This window comes from Salvia splendens, chromosome 9, assembly GCF_004379255.2.
Source record: "Salvia splendens isolate huo1 chromosome 9, SspV2, whole genome shotgun sequence".
Lineage (NCBI taxonomy): Eukaryota > Viridiplantae > Streptophyta > Magnoliopsida > Lamiales > Lamiaceae > Salvia > Salvia splendens.
The window spans coordinates 16,415,030-16,439,929 of NC_056040.1; the positions used below are offsets into that span (position 1 = coordinate 16,415,030).

General features: G+C 40.2%; 1 protein-coding gene and 1 long non-coding RNA gene across 4 annotated transcripts; one reads left to right on the forward strand and one right to left on the reverse strand.

The window, feature by feature from the left end:
- Positions 1-8,630: 8,630 nt before the first annotated feature.
- Positions 8,631-11,132, reverse strand: LOC121746954. 2 transcript variants are annotated; one of them, XR_006039091.1, is made up of 2 exons: positions 10,067-11,132; positions 8,631-8,795 (listed from the first exon to the last, which is right to left on the reverse strand). It is a non-coding gene; the product is annotated as an uncharacterized LOC121746954 (long non-coding RNA). The 2 variants fall into 2 exon arrangements; XR_006039092.1 differs by having other exon boundaries at positions 9,781-11,132.
- A 1,729-nt stretch (positions 11,133-12,861) lies between these two features.
- LOC121748545 (protein MCM10 homolog) lies at positions 12,862-18,459 on the forward strand. Of its 2 annotated transcripts, XM_042142972.1 has the most exons (15): positions 12,862-13,059; positions 13,426-13,612; positions 13,996-14,070; positions 14,162-14,399; positions 14,476-14,597; positions 14,918-14,951; positions 15,047-15,093; positions 15,167-15,262; positions 17,016-17,115; positions 17,335-17,422; positions 17,523-17,632; positions 17,869-17,932; positions 18,036-18,100; positions 18,189-18,254; positions 18,329-18,459. In XM_042142972.1, exons 1-15 carry the CDS (start codon positions 12,972-12,974, stop codon positions 18,431-18,433), a joined length of 1,485 nt encoding a protein of 494 aa, XP_041998906.1. In that variant the 5' UTR covers positions 12,862-12,971; the 3' UTR covers positions 18,434-18,459. The 2 variants fall into 2 exon arrangements, with proteins under 2 accessions (XP_041998906.1, XP_041998907.1); XM_042142973.1 differs by lacking the exons at positions 17,016-17,115; positions 17,335-17,422; positions 17,523-17,632; ... (2 more) ...; positions 18,189-18,254; positions 18,329-18,459 and adding exons at positions 15,448-15,512; positions 15,725-15,797; positions 15,884-16,195 and having other exon boundaries at positions 15,167-15,298.
- The last annotated feature ends 6,441 nt before the right edge of the window (positions 18,460-24,900 follow it).

The window sequence follows — 24,900 nt, forward strand, 5'->3', positions numbered from 1 at the left end:
CTCATCCTCCTCGGGTGCCTCAGACGCAGCCCTGTAGCTTCCACCGCCTCGGCCTCCTCCCTGAGTGGGTTCAACGGGGATATCCTCCCGAATCTGGGACAAACCCTGGGAAAGCCGCGAGCCGGAGCCTCGAGCGTAGGCATCCACATCGAAAGTGGGTGGTTGGTACCCACCCGGCGTCGCCGACCCCTGCGTGCCCGGCGTCGATGACCCAGAACCACCAAGTGTGTTGTACATGGTCTCCCAATCGCCGAACGCGTTGAGATCCCACCCTCCGGCGCCGCCACCACCGTAATTGCCGTCGCCGGACATTTTTTGAAGAGATAGAATATGAAAATTGGAGAGAAATTGATGTTGATGTAGGAAGAATAGATGTGTAGTTGTGTATAAAATGAATGAATTAGGTGTATTTATAGAATAAGAAAATAAAAATAAAAATTAAAAAAATTAAGAAAAAGTTAAAAAAAACGGTAATGTTACCGTTTAAAAAAAAAAATTTTAAAAATTCGATTTTTATTAAAAAAAAATAATTATTGCGTCATTGCTGACGTGTCCCACTCGCGGGCCGGCGAGTGGGAAGCACGCACGCACGGGGATCGGCCACGTCGCCCAGGCGCGTGGCGGCTTGTTCCGTGCCGCGTTACGTGCCGTCGGCACCCGGCACGGAATGGGAACGGGACGGGAGCGGAATGCAGCGCCGCAACGCGTTCCGCGGCGAAACCGTTCCGGCGGAACGGCACGCGGAACGGTTTCGGCACGCGTTGCGGGTGCTCTAATTGGGCCAAGCAAAGTTCGGATGCTCTAAAATTAGTCGGGCCCCGCCTGTTGTGGTGGGCCCGAATTATTGTCTTCCTATGCGATGGTGACGTGGCGTGCGAATATGAGTGCCACTAGGGTGGCCCGTATCCTGTCACTCAGGGACGGGACGTCGGTGTGATGCGTTGCCGCGCCCCATCTAGTCCCCAACCCGTCACTCGTCCTGTTCCGCCGTGACGAAACACGAGACGGCTCGCCACGCGCCGAGGCGACGTGGCGCGCTCCCAGGCCATGCGTGACGCCCACTCGCCATCCCGCGAGTGGGCATCGTCACGCTGACGCAATAATTTATTTTTTTTTAAATAATTGAATTAAATAAAAAATATGAAAAGGTAATATTACCGTTAATAGCCGTTTTTTCCTTTTTTTAATTTTTTTTATTTTTTTACTCTATAAATACTCCTAATTCATCCTCATTTCACACACAACTACACATCTATTCTTCCCAAATCATCTCCATTTCCTCTCCAATTTTCATCTAACATCTCATCACAAAATGTCCGGCGACGGAAACTCCGGCGGTGGCGGCTCCGGCGGGTGGGATGTCAACGCGTTCGGCGACTGGGGGAGCATGTACAACACATTGGGTTGTTCCGGTTCCTCGACGCCAGGGGTACAAACCACCCAATTTTGATGTTGATGCATATGCTTGTCCCTCCGCCCCGCGGTATTCGCAGGGATTATCCCAGATTCGGGAGGATTATCCAGTTCAACCCACTCCGGAAGAAGGCCGAGGCGGGGGAAGCACCAAGGCGGAGGCCGAGGAGGAGGAGGATCTAGGCCGGCATCCGTACGGCCCCAAAGAAACGCTGGCGGTGTACAACGCCTGGATCAGCGTCTCGTACGATCCCATCGTCGGGAATCAACAACCCCGGAAGTGCTTCTGGGAAAAGGTCACCGTCACCGAGGCCTACCACGAGATTAAGCCGAAAAAGACCCGCCGCCGCACATATAAGATGCTCCGCGCTCACTTTGATCGAGTCGACAGAGAGATCAAACGATTCTGCGCCATCCACAAGAATGAAGCAGCTCATTACCAAAGCGGAGCCACGGGAACCGACATTCTGAGGTCGGCTTTGCGGGTCTACTTCGACGACACCGGCAAATAATTCAAATATGTCGATGTTTGGGAGGTCGTCAAGGACGAGGAAAGGTTGGTCGGCGGTATGCGGTCCAGCATGGCTCGACGTCGAAGCGCACGAAGCATACGGCGAGTGGCCAATACTCGTCTGGTGAGGGCGGTTCGGGCAGCGGGCCACAAGAGTTTGCCTCGCAGGAGGTTGAGACCCCCGCAGACGATGCCGGGGGATCCTCCCGTGGGCGCCATTGGCCGCAAGGGAGAAATGCGGCGAAGGCTGCTAGAGGGAGGAGGGGCAGAGCCGAATTAAGCCAGGCGGGCTCGGGCTCGGGAGGACCCCCCAACTCCCTTATGGCCATGTACATGACCGCCACAATGGCGGACACTTCCCGCTTTACGCCCGCCCAATACCAAGTCTGGCTTAACGGAGTTGCGTTTATGGCGGCACAACTTGGCATTCCGCCTCCTCACGGCTTCAGTGCACTTCCACCGCCTCCGGGGGATGATTCGCCAGCGGAGTAGTTTTTTTTATTTTCTGTAAAATTGTATTTTAAATTATGTCATTATTATTTTTTTATGATTTTAATTATGTCTTTTTTTATTTTTTGAATGTTAAGTTGTATTATTTTTATGTTGTAATTTTATTTTTTTTTTAATGAAGTGTGTTTTTTTAATTGAATTTGGTTGGAAATAAAATTAAAAAATGAAATTGAATGAATAGTAATTTTAGGGACGGAGGGTTGCAGGTTCCGTCCCTTAGTTAAGGGATGGAGTAAAAAAGTACAGTGGGGCCTGCAAATAGTAATTTAAGGGACGGTTTAGTGTCGTGGATAACCTGGTCGTATGGTTTTTGTCCTTTATAATTTTTCATTGTCAACTTCTTGATGATGACTAGTTACTAGATAGGGTATTTGTGTGATTTTTAAATAATATGCAATCGTTAGGTAACCATGACTCTAGTTCATTGATATTCTTCAAAGTGATATTCTTCACATGTTTTATGTATGGGATGGCATATTTGCTGCTTAATGGTATTTTTGTATTTGACTTGTTAATAGTTTTGATATTACTATTAAGTTTAATTTGTTTGGAGGGGGTGGCTTTGCTTTAAGGACTGCGAATGATCAACTGTTCTCTATTTGCAAAATGTATATATTAGAAGTAGCAATTTACTAGTACCTAAATAAAAAAATCAATGAAATAAATACAAATAATGAGAGCACTATCAGGATTTATGTAGAAACTTCTCTTCAATAAGGTAAGAATATAAGATCCAAAGATCTATAAATCTAATATCACCGAGTCAAAAGTAGGATAATCAGTTGCAGACGCAGAAAAATTTCTTAGCGGAGGCTTCACTATATATATTAAAAAGTAGAGGGAACATCATTTTAGGTCAACGAACTTTGCCAAAGTATCATTTTAGGTCCGTGAACTTTGAAAATCTTATTTTAGGTCCGTGAACTTTGAGTTAGTATCATTTTAGGTCCTTTTTACTATTTCCAAGTTTTTAGGACGAAAATACCCTCAATACCTTAAAAAATATATATTTTTAATAAATTTATCATATACTCATATTTTTTATAAATATATTTACAATATATTTTTGACAAATTTTCTAAATATAATTTGACCTTAAATATTATCACTTAATTTTGTGACATGCAAGTAAAATTGCTTCTTCAATTTTTTATATTAATTTTTTTTAAAATTGAATAAAGAACTTTTCTTTAATAATAAAAAAATTGAATAAAGATCTTTTTATAAATATCTTTACAATATATTTTTGACAAATTTTCTAAATATAATTTGATCTTCAATATTATAATTTAATTTTGTGACATGCAAGAAAAGATCTTTATTCAATTTTTTTTATTAGAGAAAAGTTATTTATTCAACATTAAAAAAAATAAGATAAAAAAATGAAAAAGCAATTTTACTTGCATGTCACAAAATTAAGTGATAATATTTAAGGTCAAATTATATTTAGAAAATTTGTCAAAAATATATTGTAAAGATATTTATAAAAAAATTTGAGTATATGATAAATTTATTAAAAATATATATATATTTAAGGTATTGAGGGTATTTTCGTCCAAAAAAACTTGGAAATAGTAAAAAGGACCTAAAATGATACTAACTCAAAGTTCACGGACCTAAAATAAGATTTTCAAAGTTTACGGACCTAAAATGATACTTTGTCAAAGTTCGTAGACCTAAAATGATGTTCCCTCTAAAAAGTAATATTCCCCATCCACTTAAGGGGACTCGTTTTCTTTTTGGGACGTCCACCTAAACTGACCCGTTTCCTTAATTAGAAACATCACCATCTATACTTTTTTCTTTCCTTACTTAAGCCTAAAAAACACTACATAAAATCTCATGTCTAAAAGAAAACTTCGCTTTATAGCATGACAAAAAAAGTATATCATCAAAATATTAGCGCATTTCATATTATATTTTTATTTATTTTTACTAAAACGGTGAATATTGAGTACTGAGTGTTCTCACAGATTAAATTATACTACTCCCTCCGTCTCATTCAAGATGGTCATATTCTTGAGTGACACGTAATTTTAGGTGTAATAGTTATTTGTGATAAAGAAGAATGGAAAAGTGATTGAACATTTTAATGAGGAAAGATGATAGATAAATTTAATTCAAAATATAAAAAATGAACATCTTGAATGAGACAAACTAAAAAGTAAATGTGGACATCTTGAATGGGACGGTGATAGTACTTTTTAAAGAGTGTAAATGTTATTTGAATCAACTTCTAACTTTGAACAACTTAAATTCAAACTTAGAATAAAAATTTTAACCCAAATATTTTAAAAGCCAGGAAAAGGAATCTATTTTTTAATAAATCACATAACTTTATATATATGAATTATACTATACTACACATCCAATCATATTTTTTATATTTTATTCTCAAATTTTCATAATAAAGTAAATATAAAGAATTACTATAAAATATAAACATTTACATAATTGAAAAAAAAATAAAGAAAAAACTGAACTTAAAAATTAAAATTGATCCATGATAAATTGTACTGATTATATAGGAATAAGTTGAAGCCATTAATAACTTTTTCGGTCGACCTCAATTGCTTTTTTTTCTTTTTAGTCAATTATTATTAATTTTTAATACTATCAAATTATGGATTTTTAGTGAATTTACTAATACTGTAATTTTTAAAGTCAATAAACATATAGACACAACATTCAATAAAGCAACTGTATAATATAATAATATAATATTAAATGTTATCTTCTTCCTTCTTCCTTCATTGGACGGCCATTTTTCCTCAATATTTTCTTCTAAAAATTTTCACTTTCCAGGTTTAATTCAGCCCTCTCTACCATTAAATTTTTGTAGATTTAGTCTTCAAAGGCACTATCTTGGCAAGGGCTGAAGCTTGCTTTAGAAATTTTCAAAAAAATTTGAAGTAGAAAAAAGGAATAATTTTTTTTGTTGGCATGTGCTTAAGCCCTCCCCTCCCTCTTACTACTGTGTCCTCTCTACCGTATTATCCTCCACTGAGGATAATATGGTCAACAAGTTTGTAAGTGATTTATAGTTCTTAGAACATAAACTAATTATTATATTTGTAAGTTTAATTCAAATTTCTTTTTAATTCCATGTGACGACTAATATTCCACATGCAAATTAAAATATTCTCACGGGGAGATGTTAAAATGACAAAGCTATTTTGGGTGACACTGTGCCACCAATATGAGCCATTAGATTTTGGGTGAGATGTGGATCCTATGATATATAAACTGCCACCTGGCATAATAATTATATACAAAAAATATGGGATTAGGCGTGGAGGGGTATTAGAGCATCCACAATAACCGGCGTCACCACCGCCACGCCGATTTTTCGCCCACGCCGGTTTGACGCCGAACCATTGGAACCGGCGTGGGCGAAATCGGCGTCAAAATCGGCGTCGCCATGCCGATTCCCGCGCTGACGCCGGTTCCGACGCCGATCCTCACGGGCGGCATTGTGCGTCCCGGATCGGCGACAAACCAGCGTCGGATTTAAATTTTTTTTTTTTTTTCGAACACACTATATATACGCGCGTTGAACCTCATTTTCATTCGCACCACTTGTTTTAACGAGTACTCTCTCTCTACCTTACTTTCTGTACAAGATCAATAACGAGCAATGGAGAACAACTACGAAGGTACTCCACTTGTTTTCGCCCACTCCAGTTATGCCACCAAAATCTGATTTGGACGGTTTTATTCTTCCATAAATTCAAGCAATTAAGAGTATGGTAGATAAGAGCATGCGTAACGCTTGGGGCCGGGCCGCAAATTGCGAGTCCCGGCCCGTCCCATGCATTACACGGAAGTGCGGCACGGCTCAGGACCGTCCCGGTGACGCGTGACCGGCCTGGGGAGCGTCCCGCGTCCCGGCCCGGGACGGGGTTGCACGGAGACGGGCCGCAAGTCCCGCGTCCCGGCCCAGCGTTGCACGGTGACGGGCCGGGCCGCAACCAAATATTTTTTTTTATTTTAAATTCGAAATTTTTTTCTATAAATACTACACCATTTTCATACACATTCAACTTCACATTCAACTTCAAATCTCTTCCTAAAATTCGAAAAAATGCCTCCTCGTCAAAGAATATTCGAAGATCAATTGACCCGAGTGTTAGGAGAGGCGGTACCGGCAATCCAAGAAGAAATGAACAACGAAGTTGAACGCTTCCAAGCTGCTATTCAAGCTCGGAACGAACAACGAACCCGGGTACCACGTACCCGGATGTATATTCACCGAGACCGTGAACAAGCTGCCTTGCGGCTTTTCACGGATTATTTCTCTAGAGATCCGCGATGGAGTGATCAGATGTTCCGTCGCCGGTTCCGGATGCGGAGGCCTTTGTTCATACGCATTGTCAACGCCGTTGTAGCTCGTGACCCGTATTTCTGCCAAACTACCGATGCTGTGGGCCGGGAAAGTATATCGACGTTGCAGAAATGCACGTCTGCCATTCGTCAACTCGCTTACGGAACTACATCAGATATGTTCGATGAGTATCTCCATGTAAGCGAGCCTACTGGACGGGAGTCCCTCGCTAGATTCTGTCGGGCAGTCGTCGAAGCATTCAAGGATACGTACTTGAGAAAGCCAACGACCGACGACGTTAGCAAGTTGGTCGACATGCACGAGCGGGCCCACGGCTTCCCGGGGATGCTTGGAAGCATCGACTGTATGCACTGGCAGTGGAAGAATTGTCCAACGGCTTGGAGAGGACAATACACTAGCGGCACAAGGGCACACATCCCACGATTGTGTTGGAGGCCGTTGCCGATTGCAGATTGTGGATCTGGCATGCCTACTTTGGTGTCGCGGGGTCCAACAACGACCTCAATGTGTTGAACGAGTCTCCATTGTTCAACGACTTGTGTGCTGGGCGAGCACCGAACGTAGAGTTCACGGCCAACCACCGTCGGTATAATATGGGGTACTATCTGGCAGACGGGATCTACCCTCGATGGCCCGTGTTCGTGAAGACTATCACAGCTCCGACAACCGATCGGAGGGCAATGTTTGCCCAAAGGCAAGAGGCGGCTCGGAAAGATGTCGAGCGTGCATTCGGAGTCCTCCAAGCGCGGTGGGCTATCGTGAAGGGAGCGGCCCGTGGTTGGCAGCGGTCAAACATCGCCGACACAATGTATGCATGTATCATAATGCATAACATGATCGTTGAGGACGAACAAGATAACGTCACTTTGTGGAGCGACGATCCGCTCGCCAGCACCGGGAGTAACTACGTTGTCACCGAGCCGCCCGTGCAGGGCCTTCCTCACGACATCCGCAATGTCATGGCTCGTTCAGCTGCGATGCGCCAAGAGGAACAACACACTCGCCTCCAAGCCGATCTAATCGAAGAAATTTGGACTCGCAACAACGTTTTCCAGCATTGACGTTATGTTTTCATGTATTTTATTTTCAGTTTGAAAATTTATATGTTGTAATTTTGCAGTATTCGATGAAATTAAATTTTCCGTGTTATAAATTTACAGCGTTTTTTATTTTAATTTCAAAATAGGTTGGAGTTGTGAATAGTGTCATTTATTAGTTGCGGCCCGGGCCGCAACCTGCAGGGTTACAGCAGTTGTGGCCTGGGCCGCAACTGTAGAGGAATGATGACGTGGAGGGGACTTGGGGCCGGAAATGGGGACGGGGTTACTGATGCCCTAAGGTTAGTTATTATTCTTCCTAATATTATGGCATGTACATTATTTTTTGTAAAAGTTATAGATTTATTTCTCTTTTATAATGTCGATTATTTGATTTCCTTTATTTCTTTACCCATAATTTTTTCATATGCATGATATTATTTGTTAGCGCATACAGTATGCCTATCATATTGCAGTGTAATGTCTTAGAATTTGCTTGTTACTAAATTAATGTACATGCCATAATATTAGGAAGAATAATAACTAACCTTATCTACCATACTCTTAATTGCTTGAATTTATGGAAGAATAAAACCGTCCAAATCAGATTTTGGTGGCATAACTGGAGTGGGCGAAAACAAGTGGAGTACCTTCGTAGTTGTTCTCCATTGCTCGTTATATTGCTTGAATTTGCTTGTTACGTGATATTATTTGTTAGTAGAACGTGATTTATGAAGTACTCGTACTTCATATTTGAAGTTTACATTTTTTTAATACGTGCAGTACAACGCATTACAATATAAAAGAGTCTGCATTTTATACAACTTGTTATTGCATTAATCATGAAATAATTGTTGTAGAGTTTACATTACATAGAAATATTATTGAAATAGAAAAATACATTGACTTCCATCCATCACATGTAAATGTAACAAATTTGATCCACAACAAGTCATCATATTCTTCGATTTCCATAAACCTGCAAAAAAAACAAAAATCAATTGAAATTTATTATAAACATGCGCAGTGTATAGTTTTAATTTTCAAATATTACATTGCATATAATAAATATTAGTACATTATATTACATAGTATATTACCCAACATAATGTCCAGTAATATGCAATTACATATACTTTGGAAAGCAAGATCACTATACCAAATATGATGCAAATTCTAGAAGATAACTAATTTTAATATGAGGTTTTGAAAAGCAAGCAAATCTCATTGAAGAGGATGCAAATTCGTATAAAGAAACAAGCAATTTTTTTAATTGTAATATGCAAATCAGTAATGCTCAAGCATAAAACAAGCTACCTAACAAAACTGACCCAAAAATCAGAGAAACAACACTTCCATGATTATCAAGCAATTACGAAAGAAAAAACAAGCAATTTTTTATCATATAGCAAGCAATTTCAAGCATAAAATAAGCTACCTAACAAAATCGACCCAAAAATCAGAGCAGCAACACTTCCATGATTATCAAGCAATTACGAAAGAAAAAGCAAGCAATGTTTTATCACAAAGTAAGCGATTTCAACCATAAAACAAGCTACCTAACAAAATCGACCCAAAAATCAGAGCAACAACACTTACGAAGGAATAAGCAAGCAATTATCAAACAAAATACAAGCAACTCACATTAATTGAACAATTTTTCAGATTTGCAAAATTCCACAACCGAAAACATTGGGACCAAAATATCAAAATCAGAATGGGGATGCAGAACCAAGTCCCAGCAATGGCAAAAATTGACCTAAAAATAGCACCAACTCAACGACGTAGTTAAAATAGATAGCCACCCAATCTTTCGACAACAAAAAAGAGAAGCAACACTTCTAGTATTATCAAGCAATTACCAAGGAAAAAGCAAGCAATTATAACATTTATAACATACACTAAAAAGCCACAACAAAAAACATAAGGATGAAAACACCAAAATCGGAATGGAGATGCACAACCAGGCCTTAGTGACGGCGAAATCGTCCTAAAAATCGTGACAACTGAATGACAAAATTGTATTAGAAATCCGCCGACTCTTTCCATGGCAAAACTAGAGTAGAAACACTTGCAACTATGCTCCACCCATGTCAATAAAACCCTCAACAACGAAGTGAAAATTGGGGTCGTTGTAAACCCCACCAAAAACCGCATATGTCGAACGAAAATATATCGGAACAGAAAGAACATAAGGATTTATGAGAGTAGTGGAGGCGCGATTGTGAAAATCCTATAAACCCTACAAACCTCAAGAGAAATTGCAGAGAATCCGGTGGGAGAATTGCTTTTAATCTTCAACCCTGGCGTCTTCCTTTGGTATCGAAATCGGGCTAAATTCCAAGAAACTACCTCCGGGGAGGTAGTATCCGCCATTTGTTCCCGCAAAAAAAGAGTTTCCAGAAAGGGGAAAGACGCGAGAGCTTGTCGCGTGTATCAATATTAAACACGCGTTAGGCCCATGCGTGTTTCAATTTAAACACGCGAGAGGCAACAACGTGTTTCAATGTATACACGCGTGAGGCAACAGCGTGTTTCAATTTATTGGGAAAACAAAGTAAAAATGAGAGAGGAGAATCGTATATACTGAGAGAGATTAACATGATGGCACTGGCAGCCTCTCATTTCATCATCACCTCATCTCTTTCACTGTTACACTCTTTTTCTGGCTAAATTCCACGAATAAGTAGACACCTTCATCCCTCTCTACGATCCATCTCTAATCTTCAACAACCAGACCTTCAACAATCATCATCACCAACACATCTACGCCAACGCCGCCGCCGATCCCGCTATTCAAGACATCAGCCTCGTTTTCGACCATCCCGCCCAGAGCCTCTCCCTCTCCCTCTCCCTCTCTTCGCACCTCCCTCTCGAATTGAATCCTCCGGCGCCGGTGTCGGTGCCGCTGGGGCCCTTCATGCCAGTGCCTGACCTGCTTTTGTTCCAAGGGAGACACGCATCAGCCTGATGCGGGTATGTTTAGAGACGCTAATTCGTCATGCGTGTTTCATTTTAGAGACGCGAGAGGGAGACGCGTCTATAAGTAAACACGCGACAAGCTCTCGCGTCTTTCCCCTTTCTGGAAACTCTTTTTTTGTGGGAACAAATGGCGGATACTACCTCCCCGGAGGTAGTTTCTTGGAATTTAGCCATCGAAATCGGCGTCATGGGGGAATGGAGAGTGGGGAGAGAGAGAGTCTCTTCTCATTTAGAATTTGATTTACAAAAAATATGTTCCCTGAATTAGTGGATGTCCATAACCGATTCAAATCAAATTAATATGGACGGACAAATATACCCTTAGCAAGAAATATCTAATACTCCCTCCGTCCCATTAAATATGCAACATTTGCTTTTCGGCACGAGATTTTATGTAGTGTTGTTTTGTGAGTTAATGAAGAGAGAGTAAAGTAAGAGAGAAGAAAAAGTAGAGAGGGTATTGTTTCTATTTTTAGAAACGTTTCATTTTTAATGGGACGGACCAAAAAGGAAAACGTTTCATTTCTAATGGGACAGAATGAGTACATTAACATGCAATTCGGACTCTATTTCTACAGATCAATCTGACGCGTCTATGTAGAGATCCAACGGATGTAATTGATGGTACATTGTCACTCTAACTATGGTGGCACCCTGGTGCTCCCTATTGCCATTTCACACATATACATATACCAACAACAAAAGAAAGACATTTTCTAATGACTAAAAGAAGAGAGGTGTGGGGTGTCCGTCACAAAAAAAAAAGATAGGGAAAAGTTTGAACTTTTGAAGGTATGATCACATATATTTCATCGAGATTATATAGTATTGGAATAGGGGCGGACATAGAAAAAGTTTATAGTAAAGACTACAAGAATAGGAATTTGTTGTTTGGTGAAGTTAGTAAGGGCTTAACATGATTTTCTAACATTTTTAAAATCTAGAAATAGAAAAGAAAAGAAAAATTGAGTAAGAGCTTAAGTCTTAGCCAAGTGTCACATGTGTTCACCCTTGATTGGAATGTTTTGAGGTTGATTTAGATAAATCATTGTTACCCAAGAATAATGTACAAATATGTTATATATTCCCTCTGTCTCACTTTAGGAGTCTCAATTGACCATTTTTTCGATATCCCACTTTAAGAATTCTGGTAGAATATTTCATAAATGATAATAGGCTCCACATTTCACTAACAATTTTTCCACTCACATTTTATTGTAGAACTAATATATAAAAGTAAGACATACATTCCACTATCTCTTTCACTTACTTTCCTTTATATTTTTTAAAACTCGTGTCGAACTCAAATGAGACTCCTAAAATGGGAGGGACTGAGTTATATTTAACAAATAATAATTTTTTATACTAATATATAGTACCAGTGTATAATGATTGGAGACCTTATTACCGTTTACGGAAAAATGAAAAGGGATTTCTATTGGCGGACGAACTAAAGATGGAAATGTGGAGCTCCTATTCGCGGATTGAGATAGTGGTATATTAGATTTATTAAATTAACATAATAGAAAATATGATGTGACATTTTCATTGCCATGTGAAGAAAAGGAAATTAAATCTAAAATATGAAATAAAATATTAAAAAAACGAAATTAAATCTCAAATGATAACTATTTATGTTGAGTTAGTTAAGTTTAATAACTAATTTCATACAAATATTGTACTCCCTCAGCCAATGAAATATTGTCCAAGTTTAACTTGACACATATTTTAAGAAATATGAAGAAAAGTGAGTTGAAAAAGTTAGTAGAACGTGAGTCCCATATTTATATATTAGTTTTATAATAAAACATGAATGTAAGTAGTTATTAAAAAGTGAGGTTTATTTACCAAAAATAGGGGGAAAAAAAGAAGCAAAGTGGACACCTTTTCACGGACGGACAAAAATGATAAAACTGGATAATATTTCGCGGACGGAGGGAGCAATTTCTTAGCTATTTATAAAATCAACCAAAAAATATAGAAATGTTTGAAACTATTAAGAAAATGAAAATGATAAGAATTTCATTGCTCTTCCCTCCAAAAATTTCAAAATTCCCCGCAAAATGAATGAAAATCTAAAACCCTAGTTCAGTTTGGATCCCCATTTTCATTTTCTCAAACCAGACACAAATATAGAAATCAAGCGTTGTTAACTCAGTAATCAGAGAAGACAATGTCGACACCTACCCACCAAGACGATCTTGATCTTCTCCTGTCGCTCGAGGATCGCGTGCTCGAAACGCCGCCGGCTTCTCCATCAGGTACCTCACAATCAATGTCACACACACTGCTGATAGTTTTTTTTTTGCGATTGAAGCAGAAATTCTCTGTATCTCTCTCTTTCTGCTTCGATTTTCAATTCTCTATACCGTTGTGTGTATGATCTGGCACTGGTATGTAACATGCGGATATTGTGTTGGCGTAGCCCTCGATTCGAGCTGTTTCCTATATACGGCGCCGAACATGAAATAAATATGTGGATTTGATAGTACAATCTGAGAATTGTTATTCATCTTTCGATTAGATTAGACTTATCTGATTTTTTAAAGTTTCCCTGTATTTGGAAATGGGGATGTTTTGGAAATTCGTGGTAAATAATGTGTTGAATGAATATGCGTGTACCTTAGGGTATTTATCAGATGATGGGAGGCCACAGCGAACTGGGCCTATGAATTTGTCTGCTTTCCGAGATGTGGTGGGAGATTGCCTTGATTATGATGCGAAAGATGCCAAGAGAGCTCAGAGCTCTGGGAAGAGCAAGAGCAACGGCTCAAAAGATATCGAAGTTGAGAAGTTTTCAGGATTGCGAATCCAGTAGGTTTCAATTTTACTTGATTTGATAATTGTTAATAATGCCATTTCCAATTTAAGCAATGCTACCGATATTAGCTGCTGTAGTATGAGGGCACAGAGCTTCGTGGAATTAAAATGCTTTCTGCAAATTTGCACGATTTTTTTTGAAAAATTTAAATGAGATATGCGCTCTGTCTCTATCTTGACTACAATGATATGCTATACAAACGTTGGGAGTTTGGTACAAGTGGATTCCATTTTGCATATACTTTCTGCTAAATTTGTGTATTTACAAGCCTATTTTAGATGAAAAGACTGCTCTTGTTCAAACTTCTATATTCAAGAAGTGTAATCTCTTCATATATACTCTATATTTTAATAGAAATTCATTTTTCCTTGTTCAGGAATCCAGTGGTCTCCCGTGTTGAGTTGAGCAACCATTTATCGGATATTAAATATGTTCAGTTAGACACAATAAAGTAAGCAATTTGAAAAGAAGTCAAATTTTGTGTTATAGGTGCTATTAAAACACTGTTATTGACAGCAGAACATTTATTTATTATATTCCAGGAATTTGATAAAAGGAGATACTCTGTCTGGGTGTTGGGCCACTATTGGTGTTTTAGCAGAAAAGGGTGCACCGAGGATGAGTTCCATAGGAAAGACTTTTGCAATTTGGAAAATTGGATGCTTAGGTGATGAGACCATTTCTCTCTTCTTGTTTGGGGATGCATATCAGAAGAGCTGTGAGGCGAAAGTAGGAACCATCTTTGCTTTACTCAATTGCAGCGTCCGCAAAGATAAACCAGTATGAGATTTGACATTCTGTGATATGGTGGTTGTTTCCTTTCAAGATTTTTCACTTTTTTTTACAACTGTTTCAGGGAACATTTTCATTGAGTATCTTTGCCGCTAAGCATATTCTGAAGCTAGGCACTTCTGCAGATATGGGGGTTTGTCAGGGAAAAGGAAAGGATGGAGCCCCTTGCACAGCAGTTATTGACAAGTACGCCAAATTTATGCTATATTGCTCTGATGTGATCGTGTCAATAAATGTCAAAAGGACATTGGTTTCTTTGCTGAGCTTGTTCTCTGATATTTTCATTGTTTAAAATGGTTTTCCTCAGTTTCTCATTGTTAGTCTACTTTATAGAAACTTTTTTTGTGGCTATGATATAAGCAATGAGGAGAAATTTACTGATTTATTCTTTTAACCTTTTGATCATCCAAGAAAAAAGAACATTTTCAGCTTTTAGTTGATTGCATTTCTGAATTATACATTGAATAACTTATCCAAATTACTAATACATTTTTCTCCATCTGCAGACGGCGTAGAAAATTCTGCAACTTCCACGCACATGTACTGCCAGAACAAAGCTATTGGCTATCAACCCGCCTTAATCAATCCCAAATGAATATGATTTGTTTATGCTAACTCGTTGTTTATTTTGTCAGAATTCTTCGAAGAAATACACATCTACAAGGACAGAGCTCAAAGGAGGGTAAGTGATCATAGTTTCATCTGCTGTCATTGTTACAGTTCTTGTTACATAACTATTGTGTTCCATCTACCAGGAATTTAAGGACAGGCTTCAGAGATTATCTCAAGTCTGAAGGAATCTATGTGGTGAAACCTACAGAAGCGAAAACAAGCTCAACAAAGTCTACCAAGTTATTGTCTGTGGAAGGACTTAAGAGGGCATTGAGGTCTCCTTGAACTGATTCATTTTTCAATGCTACTACGTTTTTGTCCAATCTCAAGAATGTTTGTTATACTTAAAAGAATGCGCTTCCAATAAATTCTCTATATTTCTTGCTGCAATATCTGAAGTATCTATCAACTTATGTCCTTGCAGCAAGGCAGACAAAGTGACAACAAATGTACACTCTCAAGGAATAAGGTTTATGAATCACATCACAGGTATTGTATTATTGCTTTTCTTATAATCCTGTTTTGGATTATCCAATCTAGTAAACAAAAGATTTATTGAATTACACAATTCTCCCAAAAACCACTAGTTCATTAACTTCAGTTTAATCCAGAATACTCATGATTAGATAACATTCAAATATCACTTTTTTCGATTCCATTTGATTTGGTCGCATATTTTGGTCATTGCACTTAAATTACAGCGGAAAGGGATATCAAATTGAACAAAGCCGCTAGCCTTCCACGTCAGCAAACGAGTAGACCAGACAACAACATGTAGGGAAAAGTTTTGTGTTGTATTTCTTGTTTAGAAAAATTTGTTCCTATTTCTTGCTGAAAATCCTCTGTATCTGGTTGGTCAGGTTCAGACAAGGCCAAGAACCAGATGCCAAGAGATTGAAAACAGATCCTAAGAAGTCCCAAGAAAAGAACACCAAAGAGGTTGGTGTTAAGATGATTGAGTTAGATTTTCCTAGTTCCGATGAAGAGCTTTGACCTCCTACTTGTCTCCAGATTCTTGAAAATTTTGTAGATTTACCGTACAAAAACTTGTGTGTGAGGCTATTTGATTGGCCGAAATTTTTGATAGAAGGATTGGGGTTCGAGCACCGTCTAAAAATTCTTGATACGTCAAACTAATATGAGAAGTATTATGTATTTATTTATTTGGAAAATTTTGGACTCATCTTTTATTTTACAATTTTTATAAAAACCAACGTTCTATTTGCCTTTTTATGAATGAGTAATATATTTGACGTTATAAAGATAACAAACAAATCGATTAGTCAATTTATATGATTACTATTGTTTTTATATGCTACTATTAGATGGAGTACTAACTAAATGTGTAAAACAAAACAAACATCGCTAAATGGGCTCACATAAGGTATGCAATCCATTGAATTGAGTCATTATTCTTTAATGAAAATTCAACATATCTCCAAATAAAAAAGAAAATTCAATATTGTAGTGTTTGTTGGAGTAAATATCAATAGTCGGAAAAGTAAATTATAATGAATTCAATTACTACAATAATATTGTAAGTATTAATTTGCTTGCCATTGCACTATATATACCCAGAAAATAAATCATGTGTACTGAATGAAATGTTAGTGATGATATTTAATTGATAAATTGTAGTAATTGAATTGATTATATAAACAGAAAATTCAAACAACAATGACAAATCAAAAGAGAAATTAGAAAAGTGATCAAGAGAAGAAGGTAAGAAACTTTTCTTCGAATCTTGGTCTGTCTATCATACACATGTTTTTCACTGTGTATGGAGTCTGAATTTTAACTGACATTGAAAAGGTAAGTTGCATAGTTGCTGCATGACTATTCATGCATACACAAAATTATATTTTTAAAAAATAATACTGATATTAGGGTCATGATTCCCTACTTTTGCAGGTTTTTTTCTCATTGTTTAAATATATGATCTCGATTGTTCACAGGTTGTGAAGGAGGAGTCGCTGAAGACGACGAGATGAGCGCCTCTACGTCTAGGCTCATAAAATGCGTCACCGTCGGCGACGGAGGCGTCGGTAAAACTTGCTTGCTCATTTCCTACACCACCAACACCTTTCCTACGGTGAGGTCTTTTTCTTTCTCGGGCTAAATAAAATCAAGGCTGTGATTCGTTGAAATTGAAGTATATATATATGTGCTTAAATCTTAGTGAGGATTTCTTCATCAATGTTTTTGAATTTGGCTTCAATGATCCAACGCTTTATGAATTTGATTTTATAGTGCTAGCGATTCGTCTTGATAACATATTAATTGGTCTCCTCTTTTTGGCATGAATTAATAGGATTACGTCCCAACTGTATTCGACAATTTTAGTGCCAATGTGGCGGTGGATGGGAATAGTGTTAATCTATCATTGTTCGACACTGCTGGTAATAATTAGTACTTGTTAATCTTGATCAGTTTCGACTTGATTATATTTACTTGTAGAGAAATTTACTCAAGAAGCTTATTACTACTTGTGTTGAGCAGGTCAAGAGGATTACAATAGATTAAGACCACTAAGCTACCGTGAAGCTGATGTCTTTATACTTGTATTCTCTCTTATTTCCAAGCCTAGTTATAACAATGTCCACGTCAAGGTTAATCTTCTTACTGCTCGATCATTTTTTTTTCTTTTTCATTTTTTAAGACGGTCATCAAATATCAATGGTTCCTCAAGTCATCTAGCATATTAGTTAGAGAGGATGCGCATTACCAATTGAGCTGCACTTCATCATCATCTTCTGTCTCGCTGTATGCTCACCCTTTTTATTGGATGGATTTAAAGTTACATGTTGCTAATAGTTTTCCTTTTCTTCTTCTTAAATATGCTCAGTGGATTTCTGAGCTGAGGCATTTTGGTCCTAAAGTTCCAATAATTCTTGTCGGAACAAAGATTGGTTAGGATCTCCTTTCATCAATATCTCTAGCATTAACATCATAACTAAATACTATATTTTTACGGTTCACCACTACAAATAGTGAAATCTAATTTATTTTCAGATCTTCGAGAGGATGAACAATTCTTTGTCGAGCACCCTGGGGCAATACCCATCTCAACTGCACAGGTATAGTTTGTTTTTACACGGGCTAAATCCGCTTCGAAGCTCCAGTATATAAGCGATGACGACTGTTGATTTCCATTTTACTTTGAAGGGGGAGGAGCTCAAGAAAATGATTGGAGCATCTGCTTATATTGAATGTAGTTCCAAGACACAAGAGGTGCCATTGCAACACATTGTCTCTATGTCCATTATCGAGTATATGTATTCTCATTCTGTCTCCAAATTTTGCAGAACGTGAAGGCTGTATTTGATGAAGCTATCAAGGTTGTTATGCAGGCACCCCAGCAAGGGAAGAAAAAGAATAAAAAGGGCCAAAAAGGCTGCACCATACTATGATTGCTTATGATAAAAATAAACAGGAGTACTATCATATTGAAAAATAATAGGAAAAATAATGCTTACTTTGTGAAGAAGCGCATAATGGCCGAAATATTGGAAGTTTTAATGATCGAATACTTAATTTTTATAGTAATAAGAACATATATACACTATATCGTAACTAGTACTCTTATAGTTCCTTCATCTATTTTTTTTGTATTTTTGATAACATTATAGTCCATCTAATAAATAGTACTCCTGTATTCACAAATATAATAACAAAATTAAACCAATGAGAGAAAGTAATAAAAACAAAAACTACTCCACTACGTAATGAAAAACATGAGTAAGAACATGCATGTATAATAAGCAATTCAATTTGAGAGAGGAAACATGTTAGGCGTAATGGTTAACTAAGCACACAAAGTAATTTGGTATTTATAAAGGTTCAAAACTTTCTCTAGAAGTCAATTTCTCTCCATTGTATTAGCTAATGGCTTCACCCAATAACTTTTGCCTTTTTATTCAATAAATGGTTATATTTATCTCCAAATAAAAATAAAACCCAATATAATATACCCTGTTTACACAAAAATATTAATGTTGGAGTAAATCTCAATAACCGGAAAAGTAAATTATACAATGAATTCAATTATAATAATGTTGTAATAATTTGCTTGCCATTGCTTTGTATATACCCAGAAAATTAAATCATGTGTACTGAATGACATGTTAGTGATGATATTTGATAAATTGTAATTGAATTGATTATTTATACCAACATAGAAAATTCAAACACAATTGACAAATCAATAGATAAATCAGAAAAGTGATCAAGAGAAGAAGGTAAGAAAATTTTCTTCGACTCTTGGACTCTCTGTGTCTCTATCTCACACACACATGTGTATCCGGAGTCTGAATTTTAACTAACATTGAATACAGTTGATTGGATTAGTTGTTGCATGAATATTCATGCATACACATATTTAGGGTTCTAAAAAATTATGCAGGTTTTTTCTCATTGTTTAATTATTAACTACTAATAGATTATGCGAGTGATTGTTGATTCAGTCTAAGTAGAGCATTGATGGGGTACGAACTAAACCCTAATGGCAAGCCCAATAACAGTGACGGCCCATCAGCCCAGAGCCCAAGAAAGAGTATCTGTTCGGCACCAAAGAGTTCGGCACGACCAAAGAGTTCGGACTCAGCCTACAGCTCGGTAAAAGCCGACCAGTCAAGCTCTCCTCTCAGATCGGCAAGAGTTGATCGGTAAAGTCCAGCAGTTCGGTCTCAGCATTCGACCGAACTAGGAGTTAGTGGACTCATGAAAGGCCTCCACGACCTCCACTATACCCACGATCTATTTAGTGGTATGAAGCAGTTATTGAGCAGTTATTGCTCACCCACGATCTTGTTAGTGGGGCTGCAAACCACGATCTTAGTTCAATGTATAAATAGAACTTAGATCAGATAGAAAAGGGTTAAGCTCTCTAGAGATAAAATCATATAGCAAGTCTGTGTTGTAAGCTGTAATCCCAGATCAAGCAATACAATCTTGCCCTCCCTTCTTCCCGTGGACGTAGATTTACCTCAGTAAATCGAACCACGTAAATTCACCGTGTCGTAATTTATTTTTACGAGCATTCATCATCATCAATAATTCGCGGATTCATCACTGGCGCCGTCTGTGGGAAACAGAGAACAAAATTTGTGATAAAGCGAATTTTTGATCCATTTTTTCCACCCAAAAAATGCATACCAGATCGCAGAATACCCGTATTCCAGCCCGTGAGAACCAGGAGGAAGCCAATCCATCCCATAGGTCGGGAAAACAGCCTAGGGATAAATCCACCACCAGTTCTCATGGCGAAGGAACAAGCCGCTCCAAAAATCGTCCCACTGAGTCTTCCCAGCAGCCCGATTTGAATGAGGCTGTCAAGCAGTTTTTGGCTGAAAAGCAGGAGGAATTCTTAACCTTCCTGCGAAAAAGCCAAAAGCAGCCGGAGACGAAAACGACGGATTCTCCTTCTCCCTCCGCACAAGAAAGTCACTACCGCAGTAGTGTCGCATCTCCCAGGAGAAAGAATCCTCAACCCCGACATATTCCTGTTCCTCCTCGGTACCGGAATCACAGGAGAACTCAATCTCCTCCATACCGACGAGATATCGGATTCGCCGTGTACGGAGCACTGAAGACTCCGTTCTCGGACGACATCACCCGAACTCCCCTACCACAGAACTACCGAACTCCGTCGATGACTTACGACGGGCTCGTGGACCCTCACGATTTCTTGGGGCGCTATCAATATAACATGGCGAACCAGGGTCTCAACGAGGTCCACATGTGCAAGCTGTTTCCCGAGCTGCTCATCGGGAACGCAAGAAGGTGGTTCGATAGCCTCCCCCAGGGCAGCATCAGATCTTACCGAGATCTAATGGATGCCTTCCACAGGAGGTTCTTTCAGAAAGCGGAAGCCCGAATCACTTCGGCTCAGCTGCTTTCCATTCGTCAAGGTCGCGACGAAAAAATCAGCGACTTTATGACAAGATTCCACAAGGAATGCCTGCAAGTAGACGATCTCAACGATCTGCTTGTCATCTCGGCATTCCAAAATGGAATCTTGCCCGGAGCTCTCTACAGGAAGCTCGTTGAGTGCGGTCCGCAGACAGCTCAGGAAATGTGGGACATTGCGGACCAGTACTCCCGGGCCGATGAGGCAGACCGTCGCAAACGGTCGTTAGACAGCTCATCGACCCGAGGAGACAGAAGGAAGCCCGATCATAGCGATCAGGGGCATCCTCGCCGGACTCCATTTGAAAGAATTCAAAGGGCTCCGGTGCAAGACAGATTGGGACCTCGTCTCAATCCCGAGAAGTCGCCCGCTCAGTTCGTACCGCTGAACAAGCCGAGAGCGGAAATTTTCGAACTGCACTCTGACCTGTTCGAAAAGCCAAAGCGGATGACGAAATCAGCCGCGCGCCGACCCCAGGATAACTACTGCTCCTATCATCAAGACCACGGTCACGATACCGAGGAGTGCAGAAACTTGGCTGCAGGTATCGATGTTCTTGTGAAGGCAGGGACATTGAAAAAATACCGAAGTAAGCAGCCAAAGAAGAATAAAAAGCAGAGTGGTGCGAACTGCGCTCCTCAGGATCCGAAAAGGCAGCCGGATCCCGAAGACGATGACGAGCCGCAATATGATGGAGTAATCCAGACTATTGACGCGCTCCCTGCCGGGAAGACCAAGTCGTCCCTAAAGTCAGAACGCAGAGGCTCCAATCGAGAGGAGCCAACGCATAAAAGGCTGAAGCAGGACGAAGTGATTACGTTCTCGGCTGCTGATCCCGTCCCGGCCATCTCTCCTCACCAAGACGCCATTGTCATCCAAGCCGGAGTGGCAAACAAACTGATCCACAGGGTGTTTGTGGATACAGGAGCGTCGGTTAGCATTCTTTTTAAAGAGTGCTTCGACAAACTAGAAGTGGACCCAGCTCGGCTCAGTCCGGCTCCGCTTCCCCTGAAGAGCTTCACCCAGGAGGACACCCGCCCTGAAGGTATTATCAGCCTTCCGATCACGGTGGGGAAAGCGCCTACTAGCTCCAGTACGATGATTGAGTTTTTCGTGGTGAAAGCTCGGTCCCCGTACAACGTCATCCTGGGAAGAGACTGGCTCAACACAGTTCGGGCCGTTTGCTCCACCTATCACCTCACCATCAAGATCCCTACTAAAGGAGGGATAGCGGTCATCCGAGGTGACCAAAAGAGAGCAAAGGAATGTCTGCAAATTGCGCTTAGAAGTGCCGAGCAGTCAGATCGGCACCACCAAGCATAGCAATCACAGCAGCCGGAGTCAGAGGCGATGACCGAAGTCATACCGGAGCCGAACTCGATGACAGTTCAGCTGTACGAAGACGATCCATCCAGAACGGTTAAGATCGGTTTCGCGGGAACGCCCCTACTTCGGGAAAAAACCATCCAGCTCCTCAAGGAGTATAAAGACGTCTTTGCATGGTCTCCGTTGGACATGACCGGAGTGCCCCCCGAGGTAATCACTCATCGGTTAAATATTGATCCTTCAGTCCGGCCGATAAAACAGAAGCAAAGACTCTTTGCGGCAGAACGAAGTCAAGTCATCCATGACGAAGTCCGTCAATTATTGAAGGCGGATGTGTTATTCGAAGTGAAGTATCCTTCGTGGGTGGCCAATCCTGTCATGATCAAGAAAAAGGAAGGAGGATGGCGGATGTGCATAGATTTCACCGATCTAAATAAGCACTGTCCCAAAGATTGCTATCCCCTTCCGAACATAGATAAAAAAGTAGAAGCTTTGATAGGCTTTGAAATTTTTTGTTTTCTTGATCTGTACAAAGGATACCATCAAGTTTTAATGGATGAGATTGACGCTTCAAAAACGGCCTTCATTACTGATTTCGGCATTTTCGCTTATAAAAAGATGCCATTCGGTTTAAAGAATGCCGGAGCCACTTATCAAAGGATGGTAGACAAGCTTTTTCGGCACCTGATTGGAAAGGAGGTCGAAGTGTATGTTGACGATATAGTCGTCAAAAGCAAAAGCACTTCGGAGTACGAGCACAACCTCAAGTCCACTCTTAACGTGCTCAAGAAAGCCAACCTCAAACTTAATCCCCAAAAGTGTACCTTTTTGGTAGATTCGGGAAAGTTTCTGGGTTGTTGGGTTTCAAAGGACGGACTCAAGGCAAACCCCTCAAAAGTTCAAGTCGTTCAGAACATGGCGATGCCGAAGTCCATACATGACGTGCAAAGGCTAACCGGATGTCTAGCCGCACTGAATCGATTCCTTTCCCAAGCAGCCGAAAAGCAACTGCCGTTCTTCAAGGTGTTGAAGAAGGCACCAAAGTTCGAGTGGGGAGCCGAGCAGAAAAAGGCCTTTGACGAACTCAAAAGTTATCTAGCCGAGCTTCCTATTCTCTCTGCTCCAACCGAAGCCGAAGTAATATTCTTATACTTAGCGGCATCGGATCAAACCATCAGCGCGGTGCTTGTACGAGAAGAAGGCCTAAAGCAGCTTCCCATCTACTTTACAAGCCGAGCATTAAGAGGTCCAGAAACAAGGTATCAACCTCTGGAAAAAATTGCTCTGGCATTAGTAAATGCAGCAAGGAGACTGCGGCCATACTTCTATGCTCACAAGGTATGCGTCCTAACTGATCTGCCACTTCGGCAAGTGTTGACCAAACCAGAAGCATCAGGCAGAATCGCCAAGTGGGCTATAGAGTTGGGAGAGCACACAATTGAATATCTACCTCGGAAAGCCATCAAGGGACAAGCCTTGGCAGATTTTCTTGCGGAAGCAAAGTTCGATCAAGCAATTCCTGTTATTGCCGAACAGAAGAATTCTGCCAATGCCGAACTAGCACAGCCCTTGGAATCCGAAGTAGAGCCGCCGGACTGCTGGAGCGGATTCGTAGATGGAGCTTCAAACAAGATGGGAAGTGGAGCTGGTATTTTACTTGTCGCTCCCGACGGACACGAGGTAACCTACTCACTTCGGTTCCTATTCCCCACTACTAATAATGAAGCCGAGTACGAAGCCCTCCTGGCCGGACTCCAGTTAGCGCAAAGTCTGCTCGTCAAATCTCTCAAAGTCCATTGTGATTCACAAGTCATAGTAAATCACATGTTGGGTACAAGTGAAGCTCGTGACGAGAGAATGAAGAAGTATTTGGACAAAGCGCAAAGCATCAGCCGAAGTTTCTCCTATTTTCGGATAATCCGCATTCCTAGAGCGGAAAATAGCCGAGCAGATACCTTAAGTAAGTTGGCCTCAGATCCGAGCTCAAAGGCGGAAGAATTAATGCATCGAAGCATTGATGAAGCCGAGGTACATTCAGTATCTAGCTCGCCGAACTGGATGACGCCGATCTTGCAGTATCTGGATCAAGGACAATTGCCCGAGGATAAGAGAGAAGCTCGGAAGATCACGTGCCGAGCACTTCGGTACGAACTTCATGAAGGAGTCCTCTTTAGAAAGTCTTACCTCCAACCGTTATTGCGGTGTGTAGGACCAGAAGAGACGGACTACATCCTCAGAGAAGTTCATGAAGGATCGTGCGGTAGCCACATCGGAGCCAGAGGTTTAGCTAAAAAAGTTCTGAGATGGGGATATTATTGGCCAACCATGGTACAAGAGGCAGTGCAGCTCGTCAAGAAGTGTACGAAGTGCCAAATTCATGCAAATGTCCCAAGGATGCCGCAGACTGATCTATACACTATGCAAAGCCCTTGGCCTTTCATGCAATGGGGCATAGACATAGTGGGACCACTTCCTCAAGCTCCTCGGCAAATGAAATTCCTTATCGTTGCCGTGGACTACTTCACGAAGTGGGTGGAGGCTGAACCATTAGCTACGATAACGAGCTCAAAGGCATTGGACTTCGTCTGGAAGAACATAGTGTGCCGATTTGGCATACCCCACATCCTCATCTCGGATAATGGG

Bases quoted from the DNA above. Each gene is read 5' to 3' on its own strand.
- LOC121748545 (XM_042142972.1), top strand. From the start codon at position 12,972: ATGTCGACACCTACCCACCAAGACGATCTTGATCTTCTCCTGTCGCTC. The intron at 13,060-13,425 runs GTACCTCACAAT...CGTGTACCTTAG, and splicing joins GCCGCCGGCTTCTCCATCAG to GGTATTTATCAGATGATGGG. The intron at 14,598-14,917 runs GTACGCCAAATT...CTCCATCTGCAG, and splicing joins TGCACAGCAGTTATTGACAA to ACGGCGTAGAAAATTCTGCA.